General features: G+C 41.9%; 1 protein-coding gene across 1 annotated transcript in view; it reads right to left on the reverse strand.

Annotated features, from left to right (window-relative positions):
- LOC126481492 (chromosome-associated kinesin KIF4A) overlaps nt 1–19,177 on the reverse strand; it is a 295,063-nt gene that overhangs the window by 222,091 nt on the left and 53,795 nt on the right. The window contains exon 2 of the mRNA XM_050105274.1: nt 17,850–18,078. Coding sequence (XP_049961231.1) covers nt 17,850–18,078 — 229 coding nt within the window. The remainder of the gene's footprint in view (nt 1–17,849; nt 18,079–19,177) is intronic.

A 19,177-nucleotide genomic window follows, 5' to 3' on the forward strand; every position in this document is an offset into this window, starting at 1 on the left:
CGTATTCTTTCCAACGAGAGTGCAAGGGAACAGTAGAACAACCATAGACAATATTTTTGTTCATTCGTCATTATTAGAAGGGCATTCTGTTAGCAAAAAGGTGAATGGCCTTTCAGATCATGATGCACAAATTTTAAGCCTAAAAGATTTTTGTGCTGCAACCCATGTTAAAGATAGTTACCAACTTTTTAGGAAAGCTGATCCAGTTGCTGTACAGACTTTTGTAAACCTTATCAAGGAACAAGAGTGGCAAGATGTTTATAGTGCTGATACAGTAGACGATAAATATAATGCTTTCCTCAAGACTTTTCTCATGCTCTTTGAAAGTTGTTTTCCGTTAGAACGTTCAAAACAGGGTACTAGCACAAGCAGGCAGCCTGGGTGGCTGACTAAAGGGATAAGAATATCTTGTAGAACAAAGTGGCAATTATATCAAAACGTTAGAAACAGTCAAAATCTAAATACAGCAGCCCATTACAAACAGTATTGTAAGGTGCTTAAAAAAGTTATTAGGAAGGCAAAAAGTATGTGGTATGCAGATAGAATAGCTAAGTCTCAGGATAAAATTAAAACCATATGGTCAGTCGTAAAGGAAGTGGCCGGTCTGCAGAGACAGGTCGAGAATATAGAATCAGTGCGTAGTGGGGATGTCCGTGTTACTGATAAGTCGCATATATGTAGAGTACTTAATAATCACTTTCTGAATATAGCAGGTGAACTAAATAGAAACCTAGTCCCAACAGGGAATCATATAGCGCTCTTAGAAAAAAGTGTTCCGAGACTGTTACCTGAAATGCTCCTCCATGATACTGACAAGAGGGAGATTGAGTTAATAATTAAATCACTAAAGACCAAGAACTCTCATGGATATGACGGGGTATCTAGCAGAATACTGAAGTATTGTTCCACATATGTTAGCTCAGTACTTAGCCATATCTGTAACTTTTCCTTTAGGAGTGGTCGGTTTCCTGACCGATTAAAGTACTCGGTAGTGAAGCCACTTTATAAAAAGGGAGACAGGGATAATGTTGACAATTATAGACCTATTTCTATGCCATCGGTGTTTGCTAAAGTTATCGAGAGGGTTGTATATACAAGGTTACTGGAGCATTTAAATTCACATAATTTGCTGTCAAATGTACAGTTTGGTTTTAGAAATGGCTTAACAACTGAAAATGCTATAGTCTCTTTTCTCTGTGAGGTTTTGGACGGATTAAATAAACGGTTGCGAACGTTAGGTGTTTTCTTTGATTTAACGAAGGCTTTTGACTGTGTTGACCACAAAATATTACTGCAGAAGTTGGAACATTATGGAGTAAGGGGAGTAGCTTACAATTGGTTCGCCTCCTACTTTAAGAACAGAAAGCAGAAGGTAATCCTCCGCAATATTGAGAGTGGTAATGATGTTCAGTCCCAATGGGGCACTGTTAAATGGGGCGTTCCCCAAGGGTCGGTGCTGGGGCCACTGCTGTTTCTTATTTATGTAAATGATATGCCTTCTAGTATTACAGGTGATTCAAAAATATTTCTGTTTGCTGATGACACCACCTTGGTAGTGAAGGATCTTGTGTGTAATATTGAAACATTATCAAATAATGTAGTTCATGATATAAGTTCGTGGCTTGTGGAAAATAATTTGATGCTAAATCACAGTAAGACTCAGTTTTTACAGTTTCTAACCCACAATTCAACAAGAACTGACATTTTAATCAGACAGAATGGGCATGTTATAAGCGAGACGGAACAGTTCAAGTTCCTAGGCGTACGGATAGATAGTAAGCTGTTGTGGAAAGCCCATGTTCAGGATCTTGTTCAGAAACTAAATGCCGCTTTATTTACCATTAGAACAGTATCTGAAATAAGTGACATTTCAACACGAAAAGTAGTATACTTCGCATATTTTCATACGCTTATGTCATATGGTATTATTTTTTGGGGTAATTCTTCTGATTCAAAAAGGGTATTTTTGGCTCAAAAACGGGCTATTCGAGCTATGTATGGTGTAAGTTCGAAAACCTCTTGTCGACCCCTATTCAATAGTCTGGGAATTTTGACATTGCCCTCACAGTATGTATTTTCTTTAATGTCGTTTGTTGTTAGCAATATTAGCTTATTCCCAAGAGTTAGCAGCTTTCACTCAGTTAATACTAGGCAGAAATCAAATCTGCATGTGGAATGCACTTCCTTGACTCTTGTGCAGAAAGGAGTGCAGTATTCTGCTGCATCAATTTTCAATATGCTACCACAAGAACTCAAAAATCTTAGCAGTAGCCCAAACACTTTTAAGTCTAAACTGAAGAGTTTCCTCATGGCTCACTCCTTCTATTCTGTCGAGGAGCTCCTGGAAGAGCTAAAAAATTAAGCAAATTCCAGTGTTACATTCTTGGTTTTCTTTATTTAAACTAACGACTTGTCATCTGAATATGTTTCTGATATTTCATTTTATCTGTTTCTACAATCGTGTTATAATTTCATGTATTGACTCGTTCCATGACCATGGAGACTTCTCCTAAATGTGGTCCCACGGAACAATAAATAAATAAATAAATAAATAAATAAATCATCGACAAAAAGGGAGCAGGAGACACCCAGCAGGAGACAGGCCATTGTAGGGTTAATGGCGATAGCAAAGAGGATGACGCTCAGGGCGGAACCTTGAGGCACACCATTTTCCTGAATAAAGGTGTCCGACAATGCAGAACCCACACGCACCTCAAAAACTCAGTCTTGTAAAAATGCCTGAAGAAAACTGGGCAGGTGCCCACAGAAGCCCCACATGTAAAGAGTACGGAGGATATCGGTTCTCCAGCAGGTGTCATCGGCCTTCTCCAAAAAGAAAAACATGGCCACAGTCTGGGATTTCCACAGAAAACCATTAATGACATGGGTGGACAAAGTAATGAGATGGTCAACCGCAGAACACCGCACTCGAAATCCACACTGTGCATTCGTGAGTAAATGGCGAGATACGAGCCACCACACCAGTCGGGCATGAATCATACGTTCCATCACCTTGCAAACACAGCTGGAAAGAGGGATGGAGCAGTAGCTAGAAGGAAGGTTTTTGTCCTTATCGGGCTTAGGTATGGATTGGGTTGTCTGGGGGAGGAGACCAGACAGTGAGGTCATTGGTCTTATCGGATTAGGGAAAGACGGGGAAGTCGGCCGTGCCCTTTCCATGGAACCATCCTGGCATTTGCATGGAGCAATTTAGGGAACTCATGGAAAACCTAAATCAAGATGGCCGGACACAGGATTGAACCGTCTTCGCGAATGCAAGTCCAGTGCTTAGGTATGGGTATGACTGTAGCTTCACGCCAGCCTCCAGGAAATGTGCCCTCATCCCAGGTGCAATTGTATGTGTTAAGCAGAAAGTGCTTGCCCGCAAAAGAGAGGTGCTGCAACATCTGAATGCGGATAGTGCCCGGCCCTGGGACACTCACGATTCTAATAAGAGAAGGGTATCGCCCCAGCCTCCTCCACTCGTTTCCGATGGATAAAGGCAAGGTGAGAGAGAGAAGAGCTCAAAACGTCAGCAGAATGGTAGCCCGAGGCGTTGGAGATAGCAACAGGATCCACAATGCCATCAGCACCTACTGTCAGACCAGAATGTATCTTGGTTCCAGAGACCTGTTGGAGGTTGGCCCACACGACAGAGGAAGATGTGGAACTATTAAAAGAACTCGTGAATGAAATCCAACTAGTTCTTTTGCTATCCCGAAGAACTCAACGACACTTTGCACGCATCTGTTTATAATGAACGCAGTTTTCCAGCATAGGGTGGTGGTTCGAAACACGAAAAGCAGGTCTCCGTGCGCGAATTGCGTCACAACATGTCTCGGTCCACCAAGGGACTGGGACACGACATGGTAAAGAGGAAGTGCGAGGAATGGAACGTTCTGCAGCAGTAAGGATAACAATGGTGAGATAGTCCAACTGGTCATCACAACTGAGGAAATCTTGTTCTGCGAAGGTTACCAGGGAAGAGTAAGGCTGCCAGTCAGCCTTAGTAACCTGCCATTTTGGCATGCATGTGGATGGGGTAGGAGTCAGCAGATGGAGGGCACACGGGAAATGGTCACTCGAGTAGGCGTCAAAGAATGGACCATTCAACACAAGGGGCAATCTGGGCAGTGCAAAAGGATAGGTCCAAATGGGAATAGGTGTGCGAAGAGTCAGAAGTGGGTGCACCAGTGTTAAGGCAGAAGAGGTTGAGTTGGTTAAGAATGTCAGCCAAGAGGGCACCTCTCTGGCAGGTACTGGGAGAACCCCAAAGGGGATGATGCACATTAAAGTCACTGAGAAGCAAAAACAGTGGAGGTAGCTACCCAATAATCTGAAGGAAGCCTGCCCTGGTGACATCGAAGGACAGAGGTACATAAATGGTACAGAGGGAGAAAGTCAGGTGGGGAAGGAAAAGGTGAACAGCAACAGCTTGAAGACGGGTAGCCAGGGAGATGGGCTGACTATGAAGGTCATCCCGTAGAAGCAGCATGACATCCCATGAGATGGGATGCCGACTTCAGGGGGGAAGGTCAAAACGAATCAGTAAGTAATGTGGAAGCTCAAAGCAGTCTTGAGGGCGCAATTTAGTTTCCTGAAGGCAAAGTACAAGGGGATTCTGCAATGCTAGAAGCAGTTACAAATCCTCTTTGTGGGACTGAAGGCCACGGAGGTTCCACTGTAGGACAGTCATGAGGAGAAAGAGATGTAGGGGTGTCAACTCTGTGTCCGTCGAGGGACAACCGGTGGAGAGTCACTACTACAGGGCACAGAAGCAGGAGGATCCTGTTGCATGGGGTCCACAGAAGCATCGGCATGCTTGTGCGGTCGGTCGGTGGAGTCCAATGCTGAAAAACGGTTGGTGGAGGCCACCGGCGAGACAGAGGCTGGCTGGGATAAGCGACCATGTGGCGACACCACTGAGCAGGATGTTTGAGATGGTGAAGGGGAAGACCATTTGTCTTTAGCGGACTTCTTCGAGCCCTTCTGGTTAGATGAAGGCTTGGGTGTTGTTTGGCTGGAGGGACAGAGGAAGTCTTCTCGTGAGTACACCTTCTGGCCTTCCCTGCCTGCAAGTTGTGTAGTGGGTAGCTTTGCCCCTTTAGCTGAGAGTTCGAAAGTTTGTTGCACAGCAGGACGGGGAGACGGTGATGCTACCTTGACACTCGGCGACTTCACAATCTCAGAGCCAAATTTGAGGTGGCACGTCTATGTAGCCATGTCCTTTATGGAGTGAGGGGTAACAAGAACTGAACCCTAAGTGCCAGACGAGAGAACACAGGGTTTGCGACTAGCTAGTAACTTGCAAGCTAATGGGTACGGCACTTTTTCCTTTACCCGAATCTCTTGAACAGCCCACTCATCTAGATACATGGGACAATCCTGGGAGGAGGCAGTGGGGCCACCACTGCAGTTGATACAGTGGGGAGAAGGAGGTGGACATTCACCCTCGTGAGCATCCCTGCCAGAGGTTACGCATTTGGCCGGGTGTCGACAAGATGTTCTAGTCTGATTGAACCGATGACGCGGGTAACAGCGCATCAGATTCGGAATGTGATGATTTTGTAGCGTGCTTTAATCTTCGATGGCAGCACCACCCTACCAAAGGTGAGGAAAAGAGTGCGGGGTGGGCACCAAGGAGGAATATACCTTTTTCATATCACAATGGACGGCAATGACACCCTGATCAGACAGGTAAGATTGTATTCCAGCCTCGGTTAGACCGTCAAGCAGCCTGGTGTAAATTACACTATGGGAAGAATTCAAAGTATTATGTGCCTCACCACAAACAGGGTAGCCGTAGAGAAGCGAGACAGCAAGTAGTTGTGCTTCAGCATCAGAAGCCATCTCCAAAAGCGAAGTGCCATTCCGTACACAAGAGCAGCATTTCACAGGGCCAGCAATGGCATCAACACCTTTCTGAATAATAAACGGATTGACGGTAGCAAAGAACTGACTGTCTCCAGTACACGATACCACAAGGAACCGCGGTGCAGCAGGAAGGGTCTTCCAATCAGTAGCCTCATTACATTTACATTTCATCAGCATTGATGGAGAGAATGTGTGTCTCATCAAGAGGAAATCCCCATGATTGTCAGCATCTTCGATGGCGCGCTCCTTCCAACTGGGAGCCCTCTTCACAACAGGGCGCACCCACCTCAGGTGATTGTTCATACCTCAGGTCACATCTCCCAAACACCTGACGTAGGGACCAATGGGCTATCTGGGAAGGTTATAGCTCAGACAGTCACCCCTCACTGGGCCTGGCCTGTACCAGGGGTATGTGCAAACCCTGCCCGTCAACCCAGGGCTGGGAATTACGCATTACCCAGTCACCGTTTACACGTGGGCCAGCCTTCAGGAGGCCACAGGGAGGAAGAAGAAAAATGAGGAGGAACGAGAAGAGAAGGGAAACAAAGAAGGGAAAAAGGAGCCAAAAAGAAAGGTGAGACTGTTCACAGGTCAGCAACAGAATGTAGAACATTCCCAATAATACCCTAGAAATGTTCCCTAAGGGAGGGGAAAAAGAATAGCAAGAGGGTAGACACACAACATGGAAGGGAAAAAGTGCTGCAAAGGCTGGGGCCCCGTTGTAGCCAAGCACAAACTCGCCAAATAGTGGCGGGCACCATGAAGGAACAGCAGACCGTCAATGCACAGAATTACTGTATGTTTTTGGAGCATCACCTGCGAACAACTTTGCAAAAGAAGCAGCGACACTTTCTCCGCAACCCACCCATCATTTTGCATGACAATGTGCGGGCACATACAGCACAAGATGTGTCTGCTCTGTTCGGTCGATGGGACTGGGAAGTACTGTACCATACACCATACTCCCCAGACTTAAGTCCTTGTGACTGATTTGATTCTGAAGATGAAGGAACCACTTTGTGGCATTGCTTCAGAACTGTTCCAGAGGTTCGACAGGCAGTAGACCACTTCATTCGCATCATCAACAACACTGGTTCTGCGAACGGTATACTACGCCTTCCACATCACTGGCAATGGGTTCTACACAACACTGGTGACAACGTTGAAGGACAGTAACAGGTGCCAACATGTAACTCTTTTGTATCGGTTGTGAATAAATAGTTGCCACTATTTATGTTCCAACTCTCGTATATTCTACCTGTCCCACAACAAATGACAATTTTGCCATTGTAAAACTATCTCCACCTGTTGTTGTTGCTGGACAAGGTACTGAATAAATTGTTTCACTCCCAGTCGTCTGGCTTCTCCCTCTTCCCGGGAGGTATCCAGTGTTATGGAAGCAATAGGACTGTACTGTCTGCAATGAAATCTCTAGACTTACTTAATGAGACAAGGCACAATGGTCATTATTGGGAGTCAAAGCGCCCAAAGAAGACAGGTAACTACTGCTTGGCATGCATGGAGAGCTAGCATCTCAGGTATCAGAAATATGATCCACATTGTTAGGATGCTCAGCTGATATGGTACAATAACGAGCTTATCACATGACGGCTACTACATTGGTTTTTAAGCACTTATTGAAATTTACATAGTAGTTTAAGTCTAAATAGTTACTTCATACAGACAATCTTTAAAAATGTTGCCAGTTGGCACTATTTAAGCTGACCATCCCTAAGGGGTCCACACTACCGGGGAATTTAGAAGACTGACATTGAACCCAAGCAGAACCAAATAAAGATGAAAGGAAATGGATAAATACATGAATGAAAGAAAGCAGGACCTACACAAACATCGCATGCCGATATAAAAAAATTGCGACCATGGGACAGACTGAGATACGAGATTGCAGCACAAGAAAGGAAGTAGGTACTACGATAGCTTGGACCCTGTGCTTGCCATTCACTTTTTCAAGAAAGAGTCATGAAGTATTTGAAACTGTGCAATAGAACACTCAATATTCTACTATTTTACTGGGAAATTACACTACAGAATTCAGGTCACTGGAAATGTTTTTCAGTTTTAATAGTGCAGGAAATTAACAGTGAAAATTCACCATTGCTGACACTTAACAATGCCAATGCATGTTATGTATGATGACACTCAACATAGAAGCAGCCAGCCTGAATCCCAATGGAGGATATTTTCATTATCATTATTTGACTAGCAAGAGATATATGTAAGTGGCTCTCAGACTTCTTAAGTAATAGAACCCAGTGTGTTGTCCTTTAGGGCAAGTGTTCATCAGAGACAAGGGTATTGTCAAGAGTGCCCCAGGGAAGTGTAATAGGACCTGCTGTTCTCTATATACATAAATGGATTGGCGGATGGGGTGGGCAACAATCTGCAGTTGTTTGCTGATGATGATGTGGCGTATGGTAAGGTGTTGAAGTTGAGTGACTGTAGGAAGATACAAGACAACTTAGACAAAACTTCCAACTGGTGTGATAAATGGCAGCTAGCTCTAAATGTGGAGCCATGTAAGTTAATGTGAATGAGTAGGAAGAACAAACCTGTAATGTTTTGGTACAGTATTACTACTGTCCTGCTTGATACAGTCAACCTATTTAAATATCTGGGCATAACGTTGCAAAGCGATATGAAGTGGAACGAGCATGTGATAACTGCGGTAAGAAAGCAAATGGTCGACTTCAGTTTATTGAGAGAATTTTAAGGAAAAGTAAATGAGATCACATATGGGACACTTGTACAACCTATTCTTGAGTACTACTCAAGTGTTTGGGATCTGTACAAGGTCGAATTGAATGAACCCATCGAAGCAATTCAGAGGTGGGGAGCATTCAGAAGTGAGCAGCTAAATTTGTTCCCGGTAGGTCTGAACAAGCAGTAAAGGAAACAAAAGAAAAATTCGGAGTAGGTATTAAAATTCATGGAGAAGACGTAAAAACTTTGAGGTTCGCCGATGACATTGTAATTCTGTCAGAGACAGCAAAGGACTTGGAAGAGCAGTTGAACGGAATGGACAGTGTCTTGAAAGAAGGATATAAGATGAACATCAACAAAAGCAAAACAAGGATAATGGAATGTAGTCAAATTAAATCGGGTGATGCTGAGGGGATTACATTAGGAAATGAGACACTTTAAGTAGTAAAGGAGTTTTGCTATTTAGGGAGTAAAATAACTGATGATGGTCGAAGTAGAGAGGATATAAAATGTAGACTGGCAATGGCAAGGAAATCGTTTCTGAAGAAGAGAAATTTGTTAACATCGAGTATAGATTTAAGTGTCAGGAAGTCGTTTCTGAAAGTACTTGTATGGAGTGTAGCCATGTATGGAAGTGAAACATGGACAGTAAATAGTTTGGACAAGAAGAGTATAGAAGCTTTCAAAATGTGGTGCTACAGAAGAATGCTGAAGATTAGATGGGTAGATCACATAACTAATGAGGAGGTATTGAATAGGATTGGGGAGAAGAGAAGTTTGTGGCACAACTTGACTAGAAGAAGGGATCGGTTGGTAGGACATGTTTTGAGGCATCAAGGGATCACAAATTTAGCATTGGAGGGCAGCCTGGAGGGTAAAAATCGTAGAGGGAGACCAAGAGATCAATACACAAAGCAGATTCAGAAGGATGTAGGTTGCAGTAGGTACTGGGAGATGAAGAAGCTTGCACAGGATAGAGTAGCATGGAGAGCTGTATCAAACCAGTCTCAGGACTGAAGACTACAACAACAACAACAACAACAACAACAACAACAGGTCTGAACAACACATAAGTGTTATGGAGATGCTTTGGGAACTCAAATGGGAATCCCTGGAGGGAAGGCAACATTCTTTTCAGGAAACACTATTGAGAAAATGTAGAGAACTGGCATCTGAAGTTGACTGGCATCTGAAGTTGACTGCCAAGCAATTCTACTGCTGCCAATATACATTGTACATAAAGACCATGAAGATAAGATACAAGAAATTAGGGCTCATACGGAGGCATACAGACTTATTTTTCCCTTGCTCTATTTGCAGGTGGAACAGGAAAGGAAATGACTAGTAGTGGTACAAGGTACCTTCTGCCACGCAACATATAGTTGCTTGTGGATTATCAATGTAGATACTGAGGTAATGACACAAGAGTTCCAGATCATGTGTAAATGTACTAGGTCAAACCCCAAGTGTTTCCACTGTATCCTGTGGAATGAGGTCATATGGTAGAAGTAACTTGTTATCTACTAACCAGATGGGAGCATTAAGCTCAGTTGCCTCCCACGCACCAACACTGTGGATCAACATATACAGTCCAGTCGCATAAATGTGACCAATGCCTTTGTTTGACGTCAACGTGCAATAACCAGTGACAGCACTAGCAGTGGGGGGAATATAAGGTGTGTTGGGGAATGCAGAAAATAGTGCAGAGGTCACAACAGAATGGCAAATGAACTATTTTTCTGACATCCAAAACGGCATGATCACTGGCTTTCGGCCCAAGTATGGAAGCATTTCCGAAATGGTCAAGCTTGTAAACATTTAGATGTTGCCACTGTTAATGTATACCATGCATCACAAAATGGTGCTATCCAAAACCAGCACTGAGGCAACTGGTGCACCAAGGGCCACAGATGACTGGGGTGAATGACAGCTGCAGAGATCTATGCGGTTGAATAGACGTGCAACTGCTGAGCAACTTATCACCCAAGTGAACCAAGGGGGCTACCAGCAGTTTCTCCTCAATGACCATTTGGTGAATGTTGCACCATATTGGCCTCTGCAGCAGGCACCTGGTTCATAGACCCACACTGACTGCTGTTCATTGGCAACAAAGTCTGACGAACACAATAAACAATCATCAGATGGGTTCGGGCCAGAGAAGGAAGGGTTATGGTCTGGGGATGTTTTTATGTCATTCTCAGGGTGACACAGTCATTATGGAAAGCACAATGGATCAACAAGTCAGCATCTATCCTTGGGTACCATGCCCACCCCTACTAGCAGTTTGTTTTTTTTTTCAGCAGGGGAGTGCAGCATGTCACACAGCTCACAGTGTACATGCGTGGTTTAAAGAGCACAGGATGAGTTGTGGTACTCCCCCACCCACCACAATTTCCAGATTTATACCCAATCAAGAATCTGCAGCAGGACCCCTTTGATTGGGCTGTTACTACTATAGATCCTCAGCCAAGAAACCTGGCACAGATAGCCTCAGCCTTGTTGTTGGCTTAGGTCTATATCCCTGTCGGTTCCTTCTAGAATCTCATTGACATTCTTCCATCATGTCTTGCAGCAGTCTTCAGTGAAAAAGGTGGTTATTTAGTTTTCTGCCAGGTGATCACATTAATGTGACCAGACAGTATAAATTTTCCTTTCATTTCCACAGAAATGTAACACTGTATTAGCACTTAGCCAAACGAGACACTTATAATCCTACATAAAGTAAACAGAATAGTGTCTAGCTCAGATTTTCACATCTCTGACACCGCCAAACGCGACCCGCCACCATCTGGTCCAAACTGAAGCTTAGACACTGGGTACACTGATTCATCTATTGGACAGTCTTTTAGTTGGTTTCTAAAACATGATTCCAATACAATGTAATCAACCTGTTGTCTCCCAAAGTCTCCTGGGGCCTTCCAGGTGTATCTTCACTTGTGGTGTTAGAAAACAGTATTTGCAACAACTAATTGGTGCCTAGTGTAGAACTCAGTTGGGCTCCTCTTCCATTTCTTCTTCCAAGTCCATATTTCCCACAATCCCATCTTCACCCAAACCTCCATTCCAGTCCTCTGTGACACTCAGGCTTTCATCTCTCTAACAATGTTCTTGATTATTAAGCACAGTTTAAATGAATGTCTCTCACCTCCCGACACACGCCCTTAACCTACAATCTTGGCGACCATCCACCACAACTTTTAATGATCAGATTACTTATGTCTTCTTATATTCTATCAACTACTGCACCCTCCTCTTTGTATGTTGGAATGTAAACTTTTACCGTCGCAACATTCCTCAGTTTGGTTTCAAGTTTGACTAGTATTATCTTAGAGCAGTATTGTACAGTACTCCAACTCCTCCCACTGCAGATCTGTCTAACTCCTCCCACTGCAGATCTGTCTAACTCCTCCCACTGCAGATCTGTCTAACTCCTCCCACTGCAGATCTGTCTAACTCCTCCCACTGCAGATCTGTCTAACTCCTCCCACTGCAGATCTGTCTAACTCCTCCCACTGCAGATCTGTCTAACTCCTCCCACTGCAGATCTGTCTAACTCCTCCCACTGCAGATCTGTCTAACCCCTCCCACTGCAGATCTGTCTAACCCCTCCCACTGCAGATCTGTCTAACTCCTCCCACTGCAGATCTGTCTAACTCCTCCCACTGCAGATCTGTCTAACTCCTCCCACTGCAGATCTGTCTAACTCCTCCCACTGCAGATCTGTCTAACTCCTCCCACTGCAGATCTGTCTAACTCCTCCCACTGCAGATCTGTCTAACTCCTCCCACTGCAGATCTGTCTAACTCCTCCCACTGCAGATCTGTCTAACTCCTCCCACTGCAGATCTGTCTAACTCCTCCCACTGCAGATCTGTCTAACTCCTCCCACTGCAGATCTGTCTAACTCCTCCCACTGCAGATCTGTCTAACTCCTCCCACTGCAGATCTGTCTAACTCCTCCCACTGCAGATCTGTCTAACTCCTCCCACTGCAGATCTGTCTAACTCCTCCCACTGCAGATCTGTCTAACTCCTCCCACTGCAGATCTGTCTAACTCCTCCCACTGCAGATCTGTCTAACTCCTCCCACTGCAGATCTGTCTAACTCCTCCCACTGCAGATCTGTCTAACTCCTCCCACTGCAGATCTGTCTAACTCCTCCCACTGCAGATCTGTCTAACTCCTCCCACTGCAGATCTGTCTAACTCCTCCCACTGCAGATCTGTCTAACTCCTCCCACTGCAGATCTGTCTAACTCCTCCCACTGCAGATCTGTCTAACTCCTCCCACTGCAGATCTGTCTAACTCCTCCCACTGCAGATCTGTCTAACTCCTCCCACTGCAGATCTGTCTAACTCCTCCCACTGCAGATCTGTCTAACTCCTCCCACTGCAGATCTGTCTAACTCCTCCCACTGCAGATCTGTCTAACTCCTCCCACTGCAGATCTGTCTAACTCCTCCCACTGCAGATCTGTCTAACTCCTCCCACTGCAGATCTGTCTAACTCCTCCCACTGCAGATCTGTCTAACTCCTCCCACTGCAGATCTGTCTAACTCCTCCCACTGCAGATCTGTCTAACTCCTCCCACTGCAGATCTGTCTAACTCCTCCCACTGCAGATCTGTCTAACTCCTCCCACTGCAGATCTGTCTAACTCCTCCCACTGCAGATCTGTCTAACTCCTCCCACTGCAGATCTGTCTAACTCCTCCCACTGCAGATCTGTCTAACTCCTCCCACTGCAGATCTGTCTAACTCCTCCCACTGCAGATCTGTCTATCAGTTTCAGTGTGAATGACATGGTATTCTCCAGACCAGAAATCTCCTGTTTCTGGCTATCTCATGTCTGATATGCCAAATATACCGACTTCTAGCCATTCCATTTCAAGTTTTTGTAGCTATAAAATCTAAGCTAAAAGTTTGAAATGAAGTTGCAGAAAAAAATTCATTTGTGTCGTTAGATTAGATTAGATTACATTTACTTTCATTCCAATTGATCCGTAGTGAGGAGGTCCTCCAGGATGTAGAACATGACATGTAGATATATTGTATGTAGCTGCTTTATGGCAATTATATACATAATAACGTTTTTTAAATCCATCTTTGCAACTATAGTACACAAGACAACAGTGCCAAATGAGGAATACTTAAAATAACGTGCAAGCACACAGCGTTTCCTCCTTTGAGCAAAAATCTCACATGACGTGTCATAAGTAACATTGTCTTTGGTAACAAACAGTTTGTAGATGTAGACAGTAGGGCTATTGATAAAATATTGATATATCAATATTTTTTCCAACAAATATGAATAAATATCAGTGATATTTTTTCCCCAATATATCAATATCAAAATGACAATACTGAGTGCTGATATTTTTATTTTATGTTATTATGTTATATTTTTTCATAATTTTCAACAAATATTTGAAACTGTTCTTTTTAATTTATAATAGAGCATAATTTTATTTTCACTGTGTGAAAGAGTCTTACTTCTTTTTGAGCTCTTATCGTGTCCAGTCTCTCTCTTTGACTGTGTGAAGCAAATATAGGTGGCACAAAGAAGTAGTCCGATTGCATAGGGGGTGGGGAGGGGGGGTGAGGGGGGGGGGGGCGCTAGTGCTCTCCGTGGATTTCCACCGAGAAGAAATAACAGCAGTTGCATTAATAAAACTTTTTTAATGCAACTAGTAGGCTATTTCTTCACATCGGCATTTTTCAAAAAAAGTTGTTGAAAATTATGAAGAAATATCTAAATTACAAGACTGTTCTTTGCTGTGGGTGGAGACGCAAGACAGGAAATGCTGACATAATTGGCACTTGGTGCTACCAATAGAAACTGCAACGTTTAAATTCACCATGAAAATTTGACACTAGTACTGCTAGGTTGCTGGCATTTGCAGAAATGAAAAAACAGCGAAGTCGACATGAAGTGTTCTGGACAAATCTGTATGTGATGAAACTGAAAAATGTACTCATCAGATACCTTTTACTATGCCACTTACATGTAGTTACCATTGTTAGCAAAGTGGTTATCACCAAGCATGAATGTGCCTTTGTTTCCTTTCAATTCTTGCTCTAAGTGGGATAACCAGGCTGCTAGCTTGTAGATACACAGAATATCTAATAATAAATCAATACTTAAATACACAGCTCTAAAACTGGTTGTGCAGCCACTATTGTTATAGGCCAGTCCATCAATATATCGATACTTTTTTTCGACATATCAAGGATCGATAACAATAACTTTTTTAAGCATCTATATATCGGATTCCTGGTACTTTTCAAAAATAAGAACAGTCCTAGTAGAAAGCAGCTAGATTGTAAATGCCTTTCATTGCAGACCACTGATATTTTATTTCAATAAAGCAAAATGCAGTTGGTGACAAAAATTTCATTTCAAAGATCGATTTAAAATACCTTCGCTAATTTCAGAAATAAGCTCACAAGTGTGGAAGGGGGGAGGGGGGGGGTGCCCAAACTGTATAAACAAACCCTATAGTTAGTGCCAATAAAAGGAGGTAGCTTGTACAGTGTTCATTATTGTACAAGGTGTGTTCAAAAAGAAACAAACCAGAGTCTGGGAGGGAGGGAAGGAAGGAAGGATCGTAGAAAGCTTACCTACTAGGAAGCCAGTTCAACTTCTGGAGAAAGGTTTGTAACAACACTAATGCTACAACTTATCTTAGGAGAACAAAAATTTTTCAGGCAATTGTCAACAACATCGATATACTTGGAGATATGCGTAACACACTTTGTGCTGTCTTACAATACATTCATTCACTACTGATTTCGATCATGAACCATCTTCACTGTGAAGATGGTTTAACAGTTTCTCAAATGATTTGTATGCACTGCTACCAGAATTAAAACTTGTAAGAAGAAAAAAAACTGCACATTTTCACAGATCAGCATTTTCTTTTTTGCAGTAAGTTTTAACAAAAAACCAGGACATTGTTAAAAAATGTAGTTTATGTCCCTCTGATTGTTTATTAGTCTACTGCGTAAAAATTTTGAAGTAAATCAGTCCAGTATTTTCCGAGACTTTTGGCAGCAACGTTGAACGATGATTTATAAAGGTAACACACAGCTTTTTGAAGTTTGAAGACTTTATGAAGACTGTGTGTCAGTTTCTGTATGTACAATAATGTGCAGCTTTGTTTTCTTCCTCATTGCCAATATTGCAACAAACAGGGAAGTTGTATTTATGGCGTATCAGCTATTGATTAGAGTACTTCAATGTAATCAATCATCCAAAACTTTGTAATCCTACCCATGCTCAGATTAAAACTATGGGAAATATTGTCACTGAAGCTGTTATTCTCCCATCCAGCAGCTGGAGAGGTATGTGTCATAACTCATACCAATTATCCCAACCAATTTACTCATTTATTTTAAGTAACTTAGATTCTGAATCAAAGTTCCATTTGCAGTAACAATAAACGAGACAAAGTCTAAGAAAGAGAAGACATGGACTCCACAATCTATAGTTACTATGGATGAACTTACTCCATATACGATGAGATTCTGCAATGATGTATCAAACTTTCAGGGATGATAGAGGAAGGTAAAATGTAAGGGACCTCTGGTCCAGAAATGTTCATATTTTGGGTGAAAATCATTCTGATACCTCTGACAGTGGAATACATGTACCAGTACTATTACCAAGTGTGTTGGGTAGGCAATCCCATTGGGCTTTTAGATGTAGAAGTTGGGATAATAACTCAACAAATCCAGTGCAGACAGCACACTTTGTACTGACATGAACTACCTTTGTGTAACCACGTCTGCACTGTTGTAGACAGCAGTTTTCGTTTTCAATTTGTAGAATGTCAATCAGCCCAAACCAACAGGAGTTTTACACGGTGACAAAACCTGCAGGCACGATATTTGTGTACGGGCATGCAAACTAAAGCACAAGAGAAGCCGAAAGGCTTTTCAGCACCAAATATCTGCATAGAAGAGACATTCGACTCACCATTTTTCCAAGACTGTTCCAATTAAGTGAAACAGCAATTGGTAGCACAGTACAACATTAAGGAGAATGACGAACTACACAGACTCCTGATTTAGAAGATGCTGTGCTTGCTCAAGTGGATGAGGTGCCTGCAATAAGCAATCAGTGGCACGTGAAATGAACATTTCACAGACCACTGTTTGGCAAGTATTACAGGAAATGCAGTTACACTCCTACCATGAACAGAAAGTGCATGTTTTGACTCTTTGTCTTCAGACCACATCTCTTGTCCAACCAGTGGTTCTCTCAACACCTTACAGTTGATCCTCACTTTTCTGCATACATATTTCTCACAGACAAAGCTTGTTTTGTCAGAGACAGAATACTAATAAGTCGGAATAGTCGTGTTTGGGATGATGAGAATCCCCACACTACAGTTGTGAAGAGCCATCAAGCCATCATCAGTCAACATGTGGGCAGTTATAATCAATAATTAAGCATCACTGAACACAGCATTTATCAGAGAGAAATGGCAAATCGTCAATATATGTAGCTCCAATATGATGAAACCCATCTCACTTTAGACCGAGGGTTCAGACAGGGGCTGTTGGTAAAATACCAATATTTTTTCCAACAAATATTGATATATATATATATATATATATATATATATATATATATATATATATATATATATATATATCGGCAATATTCCCCCACACTTAATATTTAAACAAACAGCTCTAAAACCAACAGTATATTTACAATTTGGAGCCAATATTTTTATAGGACAGTACATAAAAATAACTATATTTTTAAATATCAATGTATTGGATTCCCAATATTTTTAAAAATATCAACAGCCCTAGTTCAGACATGATACGCTATGCCTGCATTAATGCTGGGGTTCACCATTTTGGACAACTGTTGTCTAATATACATTTAGGATTTTTAGTCTCTGGCATCAAGTTACGTGTGCCGTTTCTAGTCCATGAACAGAGAAGATTAGCTGAGGGTATTGGGGAGTACTCAGTGGGAATTCTGTAGATAATGACCAGAGTTCAGAAACTGGGATCCTTAGTTTGAGTGTTGCATGAGGTTACGGTGGAACTGCAATAAATTTTTACTTATAGTCTTTTCCAGGCTAGGGTCACTTACCTCAAACTGATACATTAGCCTTCATCATCACTGAAAGTCTAACACTGTCATGGAATCACCATGTGGAATTTATGCATGGTTTTACATTTTACTTTCCATCATATTTATTCCTATTTATTCAATAATGAGTGAATTGCAACAAACCTTTGAAAACGCACTCAACTAAATTCTTCACAGCCGTGTTGTAAAATTCTGTTTGAGATGATTCTGGGCCAAACACATAGTTATAGGTAAATGATCTCTCTGAACCACATATCTGAACCTGAGGCTCAGAAGGAACTGTCTCCAAACAAGTTTGACAACCTTTCTCAGTTTCTGATGAAACTAGAGGACGTATCCGTAGAGCTACTTTAATACTAACTGCATCAGAAACCTGCAACAAAGAACAATGCATGTTACATGCTAGAGAACTATGAAACAAGAATTGCCTTCTTGCAATATTTTTAAAACATTAAAAATCATTCTACCAGTAAAAACAACAAATTTTGAAAGTCCACTGATTCTGAAACAAAGTCAAATATAATCAGAATGATAGGAACAAATGATAATTAACTGTGCTTCAATGTTACCATAATTCATTCTATCTCGTACTGGAAAACTGCAACTGTAGCAGGCTATTTGGAGAATAATGAAAAGTTGTAGAATTGTCAATTTGTCGTTCATGGTTTCAGTGTACAGTATGGATAACTGAACAAGACAACCAAAGTTTGTCAATAAAATAGAATGTGGTACATTCACATTTCATACACTACCACAAATACATTTCTCTGGAATCAGACTTGAGTAAAGTTAAGGAAATGCAAATTTGAGACATGCAAAGAAATTTGTTGATGTTATAATTTGGATTGGCTTTACACAAAACATTTTTGCCACTTAAATTTATATGGGTTTCTACATACTTATAAAGATCAGCTTCATCAAGTAACTAGTTTCATTTCCTATTCTATATACAGCTATCCTTACACAGTTTATGTAAAACTACTAATGTTTATCACACATTTTTAAATATTTGTTTTATTAATGACATACATTTAAAAAATAGCATTGAAATTATGCAAAATATTTTACTGTTCAATGTAGGTATAGGGTACGCACACACTCCAGAGACTGGAGAATGAAGCAGTTATGGGATTTCTAAAGTAACAATTTTACAATTTGTCTCGAGTTCATCAGAGCAATTTAAAAAAAATCATGGGTATCTAGATAATGATTTGTTTCACTTGATAGCAATTGTTCAAAGTCTTCTGCATTCAAATCCCAAAAACATTACATACAAGTTGACAATAGATTGAGGTGAGTGCTGCCTTCTTTCACAGCTCAAAGAATAAGCAAGTCTATGATAAACTTGTATAGACCTATCACCAAAAATGAAGTGCAACCCAGCAATTTGTGGCATACTGGCATACATATGCCACAAACACTACACACTGGTGGATCTTCTTGTCAAAGAGGTAATTCTTATCAGAGGGCCT

Source organism: Schistocerca serialis, chromosome 5 (genome assembly GCF_023864345.2).
Source record: "Schistocerca serialis cubense isolate TAMUIC-IGC-003099 chromosome 5, iqSchSeri2.2, whole genome shotgun sequence".
Classification (NCBI taxonomy): Eukaryota; Metazoa; Arthropoda; class Insecta; order Orthoptera; family Acrididae; genus Schistocerca; species Schistocerca serialis.